Raw genomic sequence first — 14,526 nt, 5'->3', positions numbered from 1 at the left:
CATTTATAAGTCAATCTTATGTATGTTTCTATTATCCACAAATTATAACATACTATATTTAATATAATTCTATATCTTGATTTTTAAAGACTTTTCCATATCTACCTATGTATGTGTGACACTCATTTAAGTTGATGCCTAGTAGTATTTCTCTTCTTAACATTTAAGAAGTTTATTTGAAAAGCACAATGACGAGAGAGAGAGGGAGAGAGAGAGAGAGATCTTCTATCAGCTGGTTCACTCCCCAGACATACTGAATAGCAGGGGTTAGGCCAGGCCAAAGTCAGGGTCTAGAACTCCATTTACATTTCCTGTGTATTATGGCAGGAACTCAAATACTTGAGCCATCACTTGCTATTGGTATTAGCAGAAAACTGGATCTGAAATGGATGGAGGATTTGAACGGAGGCTCATTATGGGATGTAGGCCTCTCAACTGCTGTACCAAATGCCACTCCACTAGAGTTCCACCCTACAAAGATATCATAAACTATTGCCAAATCCACTGTTGAGGGGCCCTGCTCCAAGATAACACAGCCATGTATATGTACTCTGCTCTAAGAATTAGGATTTCCTAGCCGATTGGAGCTAATCACACCTTTATTGAGGGTCACTGAGGTTAGCTCCTACTTTTCATTAGAAATACACAGTGCTGAAATGAAGGAATGACTTTGGACCCAGATTCTCACTCTTGTGTGTGTGTGTGTGTGTGTGTGTGTACGCACACACACACATTATGTGCGCGCGTGGGATGAGAAACTAAATTCCTAGAAAAGGATCTCCCATAGTACAAGGATAGGAAGGTTTTCAATTTTCTGTCAAGATATTCTGTTACACGGTGACTCTCATCAACCATTTTTATATGAAAGTGGCTGACAGTTGAGAAAAAGTAAATTTGAGAATATCTGTGGTCACTTCCAAGCCTCTTGTGCTTTTCAAAACAAACAAAAACCCAAACCAAATTAAAAAAAAAGACTCAGAGAAAAGGCAGCTTCTTATCCAGCATCAATGACTGTGCTGTGTCATGTCGGCAAAATCCATCCCCTGGCCATTTCCTTTGAGAAGGGAAAGGATGTTCTGTAAAGAAAATATTTATTCCTTCATTTGTATCCAAATCATGGGGCAGTGGGGGAAAGTCTGGGGTCTCCGGGGAGTCATACTGAATACACAGCACACATTCCTCGTGTCATCTGCCTAGGGGATCTGTTTCCTCCCTTAAGAGCCATCTCAATGTCACCCTTAGGAAGGCTCCCACAGCCGTGAGCACAGCAGCTTGACAGAGGACTTTACTGATGTGTGTTTGGATGGTTCTTTTGAGTTTTGTTTGAATTCTCTCCCAAACCTTGATGTATTTTGGGCTCGAGCTTCTGGATGTGTGCTAAGTTAATCTGCATGTGGAATCACTAAGGAGACATTTAGAGTGCAGGATTAAGGATCGGCCTGAAGTTCACTTGCTACGTACCTCTCTCCACCAGTCCGGCTCTCACAATGCCACCTGGAGATGGGGTATGGGGTCTGAGGGGAAGGAGGGCAATGCAGGAGTGCGGAGGGTCTCTCACCTCAGGGGCAATGTAATCCGGAGTACCACAAAAGGTCTTGGTTGTCACACCGTCCCAAATGTTTTCCTTACACATGCCAAAGTCAGCAATCTTGATGTGTCCCTCGGAATCCAGCATCACATTGTCAAGTTTGAGGTCGCTGTGGCAGACAGAAGCATTGAAGGTTTTCAGGAAATGCAACCAGCAAGTCAACCAACAGCTACTCATTTTGCATACAACACACACTGCCAGATGTTGTGGGGGCATGCCCTCGGGCAGCATCCAGTCTGACAGGGAGATTGGTCTGTTTTCTTACAGAGCTGGATGTGCCAAGCATCTCACAAAAGACAGGCTAACAGCAGTTCTGAGAAGTGGGAGATTCAGACAATTAAACCAAAGGTGGAGGTTCCAACAGCGTTTCACAAGTTCACCTCCCTCTTGGGTTGCCACTCCCACTGATGAGTACAAGAACCAAAACTAGGGGCGGGCATGGTTAGACTAGACAGAGAGTGGCACCCACCAGCACAGTATGGACTGAAGAGTGGGAATGGTTGGGATGAATTAGGTTTCAATGCCCATTGGCATATATGAGAGCTGAATGGGATGTGGGACAGACTGGACCAGTTTGCTGTGCATATTGGCAAGCATGGGAACCAGGGCAGGGGGAGGCCGTGGTGGGGGTTATTGCGGGTCGCCCCCACTAGGCTGCAGCTCTCACTGGTTTGTGTGAAGCCCTCCTCTATTCCATTCAACAGATTCTCATTGATGCTTCACAAGAGGGACTGGAACAACTGTTTTCACTTTCAACACACCTACCAGATATGGCAATTGACAAATTAGATAAGAAGTCTGACAGGAAGGATCCTTTTTCCTTCCCTTCTGCCCAACATTTCCAGCCTATTCCTCAGAAAGAGACGGTCTGGCAACCTACTTGAGAACTGCTGGGTTAACTGGAGATCAGAATGAAGGAATGAGGTTATGTGTAACATTTTAGGGGACTTCACCACCACGAAGACCATCTATGAAGTCATAAAGCCATACATCTTCTGCATGCAATTTTTAGTTTGCATTCAGTTATTAATTTCGAGAACTCTCTCCCAGTTGAAATTTTTGATAGCAAGCACCATGAACCAACTCTGACAACTTTAAACTAGACAGGAATTTACACAGGCAGACTAGGAAGCACATGCAATCTCCAAGGACGTTGCAGAAGCAGATTGGGTGACCACATAGCCAGAAATCATACCTAAATGCAATGCAGTGCTGGTCTGGTGAAGACGTCACCAGTGCTTCTAACACACACTCTTTCTCTCTCTCTCTCTCTTTCAGGAAGCCCTAATACTGGGCTCTGCACTTTGCCACTAAGACCCAGCTCCACTCATGTTTCTAAAGCTGCAGCTGTTTACCATCCTCAGTTTTGCTGGCTCTGCTTCCTTAGGCACTAGTTTCTGACTCAAGTTCTTGAATAAACATGAGAGTGTCACATATTGGGTTATGTGCCTGCCCTTGCTACGAGGAGGCTGTGAAAGCGAGTATCTGGCATTTTCAATCTGTATGGTAGGAGACGGGCTCTGTTCTTACACAAAACAAAAGGGTTTAGGTACTGTCTGCCTTAGAAGATTGATAAATACACCCTTAAAGACTGTAGTGACAGCAGAGCACGAGAGACAGGATGGGTCAATATGTTAGAAGAGCAAGCTACAGAACAGGTACGGTGTTAGCACTTCAGATGGTGCTCTCTGCATTTTTTTTTTTTATTTTACTGGCCATGGACCCCAGATCCAAACCCAATTCCCTCTTAAGCTGGAAGCAGTCTCTGAATCCTAATCCAATTGTCCAAAACGAATTATTTACTTTCTTGCCTAATTGTATACTGCAGCTTACATTTTTCTCTAATGAGCTTGTAGTTCTGTATTTAATTTTATAAAGAACCTGGTTGGTTCTATTCTATTTCTATTCAAGGAGAATGAGAAACTTTCTAGAGTCCCTATATCTTTGAGCACCAGCTGAAATCATTGGCTTGAATTTAGAGGTCGTGTCTTATGGAAGATTGTGTGTACTTACTGACGCCAAAAGGACCTTCAACATAACATGATGCTGTGAGCATCAAAAGGGAAACTGAGGCAATCAGGGGATCCACACACCCTATCTCATACTCTCACGGTGACACATGTGTACTGAGGGAAGGCATGGGCAGAAGGATCTACTTAAACTTTGACTTATTCTTCCATCTGTACCTATGCCTTCACTGGGTTACCCCTGTGCCTGGTAAAACCACTTGTCTTTTTGAAGACAGTCAGGGGACTCTGCTCTCGGGGTACAGTGGCTCCCCCCCGCTCCACTATATTTCATACCACCACTTCAAGGAGTCAAGCTCTGCCCTCCCTTCTACCTCTCCATCCCACTAGCACCCACCTCCGCTTTCTATCCGGAAACCACCAAACGTCATCTCTTTGTCCACATCCTTCAGTTGCAGAAGGTCCAAAACTCCCAAATCATCCTTAACTCTCCAGGCCCCCAATAACCACATTTTCTTACAGCATGAGAGGAAACCTCCTCCAACCCCAACCCCACCTGTTTCTCAACAGACTCTATTTTGGTCACTTCCATGTCTCTGTCTCTTACGGAATCTAACCTCCACTAGGGTTGGGACTTCCATCCGTTTTCTTCACGCTTGTGTTCTCTCTACATAGAGTTGTGCCCAGCACGATGGAGGGTTTGATCAATATTTGTTGAGCAAATCAGTGAAATGGACTTGCTGAGCATTTCGTGGTCTTTGAACTGGATCCTCACCTGTGCCAAACGCTGTTTGGAAGTCCCATGTCACTGACAGCCTCTCTTGCATAACAAAGCAGTCCCAGCAAGCTCTGCCTTGCCATTTGCATCCATGTAGTGCAATGAGAATTGGACACCCCGGGCTCACTGACAAATAGCAGCCTCGGGCTCAATAGTCTGTCTTGCATGAAATATAAAATGCTATGACTCACACAGCCGTGATCATACAGTTGCTCCTCCAAAAACCAGCAAATGCCAAGTCCTGAACTTAAGCCTGTCTTTCAGGGCAAGCTGCTCAGAGCTTATTTCCCAAATTACAGTTACACAGCAAAAGAAAAAAAAAAACTGTTTCATAATAACATAATCCACCACTTTTTGCCAGTCAAGACTCTTTGCTTACTCCCCAAAGGTGGGATCCACAGGTGAAAGAAGTAATGGGACCCCCTCTTGGGGAGCCTCCTGCTCTCAGAGCAAATAGCATCACATTTGAGGCCCTAAACCATCTTTGGTGACACAGTCCATCGAGATTTTTCTATCGCCATATAGAGCTGCCCAAACCTTGCCAGGGCAGTGGGCGATGCTGCCTGGCAGAACACATGCCCAAGTTAGTACTGGAGGATTCCTCCCCCACCAGGGATTCTAATTTTAAAAGCAGTTGAAGAAGGAGGCAGGGTAGGGTGGAGCTGAGAGAGATGAGGAGATGTGAAGGACAGCAGTGGTCACTTACCGGTATATGATGCCCTTGCTCTGTAAGAAGAACAGACCGATGGCAATTTCTGCAGCGTAAAATCTGAAATTAGACCGAAAAAAAAAAAAGTGATGGAGAGAGTTAAGGATATTATATGCTTGGCAACTCCCAGAATTCAATACACTATTGAACTGGGCATTGGGCATTACACTTCCACCACAGTTGGTCTATTGCACATCTTCAAATATCTGGAGGATGGGGGAGTGAGTGGGGTGGTTTCCAGAGGTCACTTTGAGGACAAAATGGGAGCGAGAGGAAGTTCAACAGTAGCACACTGGGTAAGATGGGCTGGATGGAGAACAACAGCTTCAGACTGCAGCAAGTTAAAATAGTCTAATAATATCAGCCAGCCTCTGTTGGTGTATTACAGTCTACCTGGCTTAACTGTAGGCAGGTTCTGATTTAATGCCAATAACAATCTCATGAGATAGATCCTACTGTTACCCACTGTTGCCTCCTATTCCTATAACTGAGACTTGAAGAGATGAAGTGACTTGATCAAGTCATAGATGTGGTGCTTTACAAAGTTCATAAGAAACTGAATTATAAGATAAGTTTATTTCTATGCAAAAAGTGTTAAAAAAAACACTGCACTGGAGAGGACTCAAAAGCTCACAGGAAATGCACATGCTAAAAAAATTAGGCGCGTGTTTAAAAAGTTTGCCCTAAAATTTCATTACATTTGCTGCCAGCTATGTTTTGAAGTGCTCTGGATTTTAAAAATGCATGCAGATAAAAATGCAATTTACAAATAACATGCATTTTTCGATGACCTGTTTGAAACCCTCTTGACTAGATAACAAATGGTATCACTGAGATTGGAAATAGTGTTTGTCTTTTTCCAATTCTATTTTCATTAGACATGTAACTTCTTAAAGAAAGCCCACACAGAAGGAAACAGTTTTTTTTTTTTTTAATTACTTCTTTATTTGTGAAGCAGACAGAGAGCTCCTAACCACTGACTCACTCTCCCAAAAGCGAAGACTGGTTAGGTTTGGGTCAAGGCTGAGCCAGACCAAAGCCAGGAGCCTGGCTGGCAGGAATTGGATCAGAGTCATCGCTGCTGCCTCCAGGCTCTGCAATAACAGGAGGCTGTTGCCAGGAGCCTGACTGGGACCAAGCACTCTCCTTCTAATATGGATGTGGACATCTTAGCCATCATCTTCACTGAGCTAAACACTGACCCCAGAGAGAGGTTTTGAGGGAACTGGCAGGGTCAGTTACAGGGTCTCAAGGCTCTTTGATCATAGGTCTTTGGTGACAGTGTAATTAAAGCCTTAGGTCAATTAGAAATCAAAATTTAAAAAAAAAATTCATTCAAGGGTTCCCTTAGAACTTCATTAAAAGGTACGAACCATTTGATTCGAAAAAAAGAAGAACACCATAAACCCTACCACGACAGAGTGCTCACAACCTCAGCAGGTGGGAGAATGGACAGGCTGACCTGAAGAGGCGCCAACCGGCTACTGGAATGATAGTTGGGGCCCCAGTGTGCCAGGGAAGCTTCCTGAAGTGGCACTAAGGGCTCAGCAAGTTCCCTGGGAGAGGCAGTTGGGATAATTCTATCACCAGCCACATCCCCTGTTCACCCACAGGGGTAGCACAGGAATCACACTGTGTACTAAAAAGAAAAGACTTGGGTTCCTTTGTGAGTTGAAAAACAAACAAAAAAAACCAGAATGAACTTAGCAGGAGACACATTTCCCAGAATTGGTCTGCCTGTCCCAGGAACCACAAACCACTGCTAATAGTCAATTTGGTCCTTTGTGTGTCTGGAGTAAAAATAATGGAAGACAGAGCTGAACGACATGGGTAGGAATTCTGGACCAACTTCATCCTAGCTCTGGGATCTGGGCAATTTTCCCAACCCCTATGGCTCTCAGTGTGTAAAGCAGGGGTTCTGACTTGTCCTCAGGATTAAATGAAAGCACGCTTGTTAAAACACTTAAGATCCAGCACATAGTAAGCTCTCAACACATCTGAGCAGGTACACAGACAACTTAGGGAGTGACCCTCTCCAAGCAAGGTTACCCGGCCTTCCTTAGGAGTCAAGGGCAAGAACCAGAGACAAAGAAGTAGCTGTGGTTTTAGAGCCTTGAGTTCTTAGCTGGAGGAAAAGAGAAACCACCCATGCCAAGAAGAACACCTTTTCCCCTTGACCACATGCTTCTCACAAAGAAGTCCCTCATTGGCTAAATCTCTAAATGACTGGCCCATGGACCCCCAAGAGAAAAGCACAGCCCAGGTTCTCACTTACACAGCATGAGGCTCCTTGAATCGGCCCACTTGCTGGATGTGGTACATGAGGTCTCCTCCGTTCACGTACTCCATGACAAAGTACAGGCGGTCCTGGAGACAGACAGCAAAGGGCAAGGTCAGCACCCTGCAGGTCATCAGATCTTCAGCGAGAGCAGGAGACAACTGGTATCAGAATCAGCACACAGTAGGTGCACAAAGAACAAATGAGTGCAGACTTTGCTATCAAAGAGGTTATATTTGGAAAACCAAACTTGGCTTCAGATACCTAGATGTATTCGGAGAATTTATTTCACATCTGTGTTTTCTCATCTGTAAAATGGAAATCATAACATTGCTACTGGGATTAAACGAGACAGATGTGTGTTACGGTGTTTAGGCAGCACCTGTGTGTCACCAACCATCTTTCCAATATCCATGAGTGTTGGCTAGACGAGTGAATGACTTTGCCATGACTGAGAGACTTCATCCTGGTTTAAATCATTCCTTTACACAACGTTCCTTTGTCTTGCACTAGTAGAGCCAGCACCATGTGGAGGACGCTGAAGTCCTTCATCTTCTCAGCCTAAAACCATCACTTCCTCTAATTCACCCAATCTAAATTCAGCCCATCTGCTACATTCTTTCATGAATCTCTGTGGTTTTTCTTCTGATCACGTCATCATTTGTAATTATATATCTAACAGATGATTATTTGCTTTATTTTTTGACTCATTAAATACATATATTTAGATATTTGCATATATATATATTTAATGAGGATCTACTTAGGTACCAGGTTGCCTGTAAGTGCTGAGACTAGAGCTGGGAACAAAACCAACAAAAATCCCTGCCTTTATCTTCCATTATCTGTAAGCAGACACAGATGAAGAGCATTATATAGAAGGTTAACAGATAGTAACTGCAATGAAAACAAACAGCTGGGCAAGACGAACTGGCAGAAGTGCCAGGCAGATGAGATGGGACAAGTTTTCACTTTCAACAGAATGTTCGGGATAAGCCTTCTTATGAGGGGTGAAGCCAAAACACGAAGGAAGTGATGGAGGTAGCTATGCAGATACCTAGAGCAAAAGCTTGGTAGTGGGTATAGGAACCAGTCAATGCAAATGACCTGAGGTGAGAATATGCCTGTTTCCTATACTTGGGGAGACTGCAAGAATGAAGAAGACAGAAGAAGGATCCTGGGTAGATATGGGGCCAGGGAGGTGACGAGGGACTCCAGGGACTGACACAAAGACTTAGGTGTCATTGTGGAAGACATGACTGGAAGTTCCACACAAACCCAGGGACCATGCCAAATCTGCTTAATATTGTGGACCTAGAACCCAGCAGAGTGACTGGCTAGCGGGAGTCCCCAGTGCTCTTTACTGAGCGAATGAAGCGGTGATGTGAGTGGCAACAGCAGGTGGCAGCCTTCCAAAGCACCAGCTCCACAATCAGAATGAAGCCCTGGCCCCACCCTTCCCAACTGGGTGGGCTTGAGAACATCATCTTAAATCTTGCTGCTTGCACTTAGAAAACCAGGGTAATGTAATCAGCTGTCTAAAACGGAGTAACTGAGAGGTCTCAGGGACACATGTGATGTGCGTAAGCTGCAGAGCCAGGATTTGAACCAAGGGAGCTTGGTTGCAGCTTAGAAGCACAGCTTCTCCCACTGTGCCCAGCATGTGCAGCTTGCATGCAGTTCTCGGAGCGAGATGACAGATGTGTAAGTGGAGGTGTTTTTCCCTCCGAGAGCTGCCAATTCAAGAAGGGAGGGAAAGAGAGCAGAGATCTGGTTAGAGATCAAAGTGGCAGCTAGAACATTCTAGAGATGAAGTTTTGAAACTTTGAGAAGGACCCAGCATGATTGTTTGCTTGGCTAATCCTCCATCTCCAAGTGCCATTCATATCCATGTCCACAGTAGCTGGTCCTGGTTCAAGGCTAAGCCAGGTTGAAGCCAGGAGCTGGGAACTCAATCCAGGTCTCCCACTTGGATGGCATGAACCCAATTACTGGAACCATCCCTGCTGCCTTCCAGGGTCTGCACCAGCAGCAGTCTGGAGTCAGAGGTGGATGTCAAGCCCAGGTACTCTGATATGAAACGAAGGGATTTTAACTCCTAGGTTACATATCATCCACACTCTGACATTTTAATAGAATGGTTTCTTTCTCAGGCCAGAACTACTTCTTCTCAATATTGCTAATGAGGGGTACAGAGTCCTCGGGGACAAGACACACAGTTTGCCAAAAGGTCACATACAAGTTGGTGGCAGAGAGCAGAGAGGGAGCCAGGACTGCTGGCACCCAGCCTCTGTTTCTTCTTTTTTTCTTTTTTAACAGAAAACAAGCCTAAAAATAGCATCTTCTTTGCTGCACGTTGAAGAGAACCAAAACACTTTGCTTTAAAAAATTATTTTTGTAACTAGCAGATGGCAGCGGCCACAGAAAGAGAAGTAAGGCAGAGATTTCACTTGCCTGCTTTCTGCTTGGAGGAACTCAACCTTTGGACCCACTGGTGGGAATCCCTTCCTTGGGGACAGCTCCAGCATTGCTCTGTGGTCCATTCCTATCACTCAGCACACGCAGAGAAATCCTGAGATCCATGACTTCTGAACTGTGTGAAGGCTGGCTCTGACCCCACTAGCCCCTTGAGCCTTTCAATGTTATGGCTGGCATCTCACTGTCCTTTCATTTCTGAGCAAACATTTAATGATGCCCATTCTCTGCCAGACTCTAGTCCATGGCCAGAGATGCTGCTGTGAATAATCCACGTTGCCTGGTGTAAAGGACCCACCAGATGAGTAGCAGGGGAGATCAGTCATTTCCAAATGGCCATGTTTCCTAAAATGAGCTAAGAGAGGATGGGATGTAGCATATGTTTTTTTTTTTTACCGTTATTGTTGTACATATTGTGAAAAATAAAACTCAACACATTAAGACCATGATTTTGTGGCTATCACTGCCTCACAGGGAGAGCAAACTGCATCCGAGAAGGGCCCCAAACAGGGTGGGAAAAGGCACTTCACAAGGTCATTGACTTCCAATGGCCTGTAAGATTTTCACCAAGGGTGTTGGTCCCCTCTACTAAAATTAAGTTATTCGAAATGGATTCTTGTGAGTTCACCTCATTCTAACATAAATGCAATTATTTAAAAATTATAGAACTTCTCACCAAAGTCATAAATGGAAACTCACGGTCTTTCTAAAAAATAAACTCCTCTCTGGAGTCTACCAGCTCTATGCTATATCCAGTCTGGCTTTGGTACATCAACCCTTTAAATGATTCATTTAAAAAAAAAAAACCCTAACTTGTCCATATACTACAAAGTTCATCTCCACCTCTGCGGCCAACAGGATCAACATTTAGCATATACCATCAGAGGAAACCAGGAGCCAATCTTGAGCTATCAGGAGTTGTCGATTTTCCACTGAGTAATTCTGCAAGTCATGGTATGAGGCATTGAAGGGACAAAAACACTAAAAACGATACTGACCTGCCCTATGAGAATTCCAAATCTTGGTTCAAACAAATATACAATTAATGCATACCTTAATCTAGAATACAACATGATTAGGGAAACTGTAAAACGCACAAAAAATGAAAACTATGAGGGTAAAGAAAGGTTCCCACCCACTGCCTCCAGTTCTTGCATAATTACCCCCCCTCGCCGATAGTACCCTGAAATTTGGCTTTATTCCCAACTCTTCCTATAAAATGATAACAAGCCTCAAAAGATCTCTCTTATCAACCCACCCAGAGATTTTTTAATTAGGGCTTCTTTGTTGGGCTGTCCTACGTCAAAGTCAAGAAGTATTGACCAAGGAGAGGTTTGAGATCTGGCTTGGCTTTCTCGGACTTGCTCAGTTTTCCAAGGGGGACTTGTCACAGCTCAGAGCTTCAACCCTCATCTCTCTGGGCTGATGAATCTTGACTTATATTTCTATCCTTTCCCTCTCTTCAGAGTTCCCGTCAGCTCCAGCTGGCTACAGGACGTTTCTACGTGGGTGTTCCACTGTCAACTCCAATTAAAAGCTCAGAAAGGCAAAAAAAAAAAAAAAATCTCCATCTTTTCCTTCCAACTAGCTGGTCAGCTTAAGTTTTAAGAGCTTCTTGCACATTTATCACTGCTGTGGCTCTTTGCTGCACCCTTGCCCTGGTCCCCGAAACTATTTTGGTTCCTTTTAAATATTTTTCTCTTTGTCCTCTCACATGTCATCAGTAAAAAAATAAAATGAAAAACCTATCTGTCGTCACATTAGGACAAATGGCTAGCCAGGATTTCCCAAGTCTGAAACATGAAGGTGAGCGCAGTCTGATTCAACATGATGATCGGATGACCTGGACAGAATTTACCTGGGGGTCCCTGGGATAGGACAAGGTGATTCTAAGGGACAGCTTTTCCCCAAGAAAGCTGAGAGTGGAGTGTGATATAATGCCTATGTTTCTGCCAGGGGGAAAACCTGCCACTTTTAATAAGATGCCAGGGCCAGAGCAAACCAACTATGTGGGCAGCTCGATGTGGCATGCACTAAGGTGAGTTGCAGCAAGGATTCTGTCTATTTAGTGATCACTGGTTTTCCAAGCTGGTCCCCTGTTAGGTTATAGCCTTGTAATCACTGTCAGAATCAAGCAATTGATCCTCTTCAACCTTTTTCCGCCTCCAATGTCTAAACCTTGCCTTTTAGGTAGAGAGGCTTAAAATCACCTTTCCGGTGCCTGGGGATTCCACAACCCTTTGGTTTCTGAACAAATTCACAGAGGCCATCATTAAGAAGGCAGAGAACCCTGAGCTGTGTTGCCTTGGCAGGTGTTCCTGGTTCCTTTCTTGAACTCAAAGTTTTAGCTGACTGAAACACTGACTCCTGAAGGCCACAGGTGCACCCTTAGCAGGAGTGGGGAATATTTTTTTTCTGCCCAGGGCCATTTGGGTATTTATAACATCATCCATAGGCCATACAAAATTAGCTGCAAAACTAACGTGCTATAGATTGATTGAATTTCAAGTCCTATTACCATTTATTTGCCTTGGCAGGGCCAGACCTAATTATTTCATGGGCCTTTCCCCATCCCTACAAGAGGCTGTAAGCTTCTTCAATCCAGTTAGTCTCCTTGAACTCAACATGGCACCTCCCCATGGACATGAGCACCAATTATTCTTTTGCTATTGATAAAATCCTCCTTTGATGGCTTCGGCTGGGTTAGCAGTAACCGATCACTAGCTATGATGGGAACAAACACCTCACCCAATCTGAACCAATCAGATTTTCTTTCCTATGATTATGAATGGGAATGCCAGAAATTTGGTGGATAGGCAAACTAGAAGGATCCAGGAAAAACACGCTTATCACTAGCCAAGAGGGGAAAGAAGGCAAAGAGCAGAACCAGAAACCCACTCTAGGCTGCTCTGAAGCTGCAGAGTCTGGGCCCGTGCTGCATGGTAGCAGGCTGAGACACCAGCATCCCATATGGGCACCAGGTTGAGTTTCAGCTGCTCTACTTCCGATCCAGCTCCATGCATATTGCCTGGGAATGTAGCGGAGAATGGCCCAGGCCCTTTGGACCCTGCACCCACATGGGAGACCCAGAAGCAGCTCCTAAGCTCTTGGCTCTTGACTTGAGATCATCTCACAGCTCTGGTCATTATAATCATTTGGGAAATCAACCAGCAGATGCAAGATGTTCTCTCTCTCTGTAAATCTGCCTTTCAAATAAAAATAAATCTTAAAAAAAGAAACGAGTATCATCAAGAGTCAACTCTTAACTGCATAAGTGGGAATCTCCTCGCCTCCCTGCTTGCATTCTGGATGGCAACTCTTTCCAGCATGCCTTGAAAATGAGTTATTGCTGGGCCATGGCAGCAAATCTGGGGAGGAAGGAACTTCTGTCCTTCAATGACTCATAAAAAATCTAATTCTATTTAAAAAAAGAGAGAGGTGCATATGTTCAATCGAAAAGAAAACAGTTAAAATAGATGTTTTGCTGAAGAAACTTAACTGCCTGTGCCCACTGGCAGTTGGGAAATTGCATGAATGTGCCCAGCTGACAATTGTCCCCGAGAAAAATTGCAATAGGGACCAGAGGAAATGTAACTCTGGTGCCTATGCAGCCAGGCTGAACTCCAGCCCACTGTAAGAGCACAGGTAATGGACATTCAACATTCATGAAACTTTCTTCATTGCCCTTTTCATTTGCACTTATTATGCCCAGTGTAAAGATGCTGCAATGGGTTGTAAGTGACCCCCTAAGGGTGACCCCAGCAGTCCTCAGGGAGGAGCCCCATTTGCCTGAAGACAACATGCTCTTGCTATGCACAGGCAGGACCACCATCCTTCTAAACCCTCCCTGCCTGAGACCAGTTCATCCAACGATCAAGTCTTTGAAAATTCAATCGCCTGCCAAAGGCTTTGCAACTTAACTTTGCCTTTGTGTGGCACATGATAAAGCAGGTTTGAACATATCTTGTGAGAGGCACTTGTGAAAACACATGAATTCAAAAGACAGGCAATGATTCTTTCCCATGTGTAGATTCAAGTTTAACACACTTGGAATAAAGTCTTAAATAGCATTTAGTGCCCTACATTTTTGGGTAACATTGTGCTATACATACCTTCAAGGGATTTTTTTGTACATACTTTTTATATTTTCCCTATTTTAATTATTAATTTTTAAATTTAGAAAACAAAAAATTTCAAAGTAGTAGCACGAGTTCCCATACACTCCTCATCTCACTTTGCCTATCAACATCTCATATGAATTTATCATAATAAGCAAACCACATATTTAAACAAAATCCAACCTAAGTCTATTTCTTTTTTTTTTTTTACAGGAAAGTGGGCAAGACTATTATTTCCACATTTTCTAAGTCTATTTCTGATTCAACTTTGCTTCTTGAAACAAATGTTTAAAAATATCAGCTGTGTCTCATTTTCGTGATGACAGAATTATTTGGTATATGCCTGGCTGTCTCTTTTGCTTTTATCTATTTTCATCCACTTCAAGGATTTAAAAAAAAATTCCATGAAGGATTTTTTTAAATATTCAAAATTGTAAATCTCCAGCAAGGCAAACATATCAGAGTTGCAGCATGCTATACCAGATTTGTCATTTTTAAAAAGATAGCTGATTCATAGAGGAATTTTGGGTCACAAAATACAAAATGACAATCGGCTCGGGCTACACCGGCCTCCTCCCTGCTCCTCAGACACGCAGGCCTGCTCCTGCCTCTG

At 43.9% G+C, this 14,526-nt stretch overlaps 1 protein-coding gene across 2 annotated transcripts in view; it reads right to left on the bottom strand.

The window, feature by feature from the left end:
• The window catches only part of PRKCB (protein kinase C beta), a 292,330-nt gene that overhangs the window by 35,018 nt on the left and 242,786 nt on the right, over positions 1 to 14,526 (bottom strand). For both annotated transcript variants that reach the window (XM_004586824.4, XM_004586823.4), the window contains exons 11-13: positions 7,318 to 7,409; positions 5,040 to 5,102; positions 1,559 to 1,697 (exon numbers count right to left, since the gene is read on the bottom strand). In XM_004586824.4, coding sequence (XP_004586881.2) covers positions 1,559 to 1,697; positions 5,040 to 5,102; positions 7,318 to 7,409 — 294 coding nt within the window. The remainder of the gene's footprint in view (positions 1 to 1,558; positions 1,698 to 5,039; positions 5,103 to 7,317; positions 7,410 to 14,526) is intronic.

This window comes from Ochotona princeps, chromosome 24 (assembly GCF_030435755.1).
Source record: "Ochotona princeps isolate mOchPri1 chromosome 24, mOchPri1.hap1, whole genome shotgun sequence".
Taxonomy (NCBI): Eukaryota; Metazoa; Chordata; class Mammalia; order Lagomorpha; family Ochotonidae; genus Ochotona; species Ochotona princeps.
Note: the sequence above shows the minus strand (reverse complement) of the source record. Positions and strands in the feature narration are given on the sequence as shown.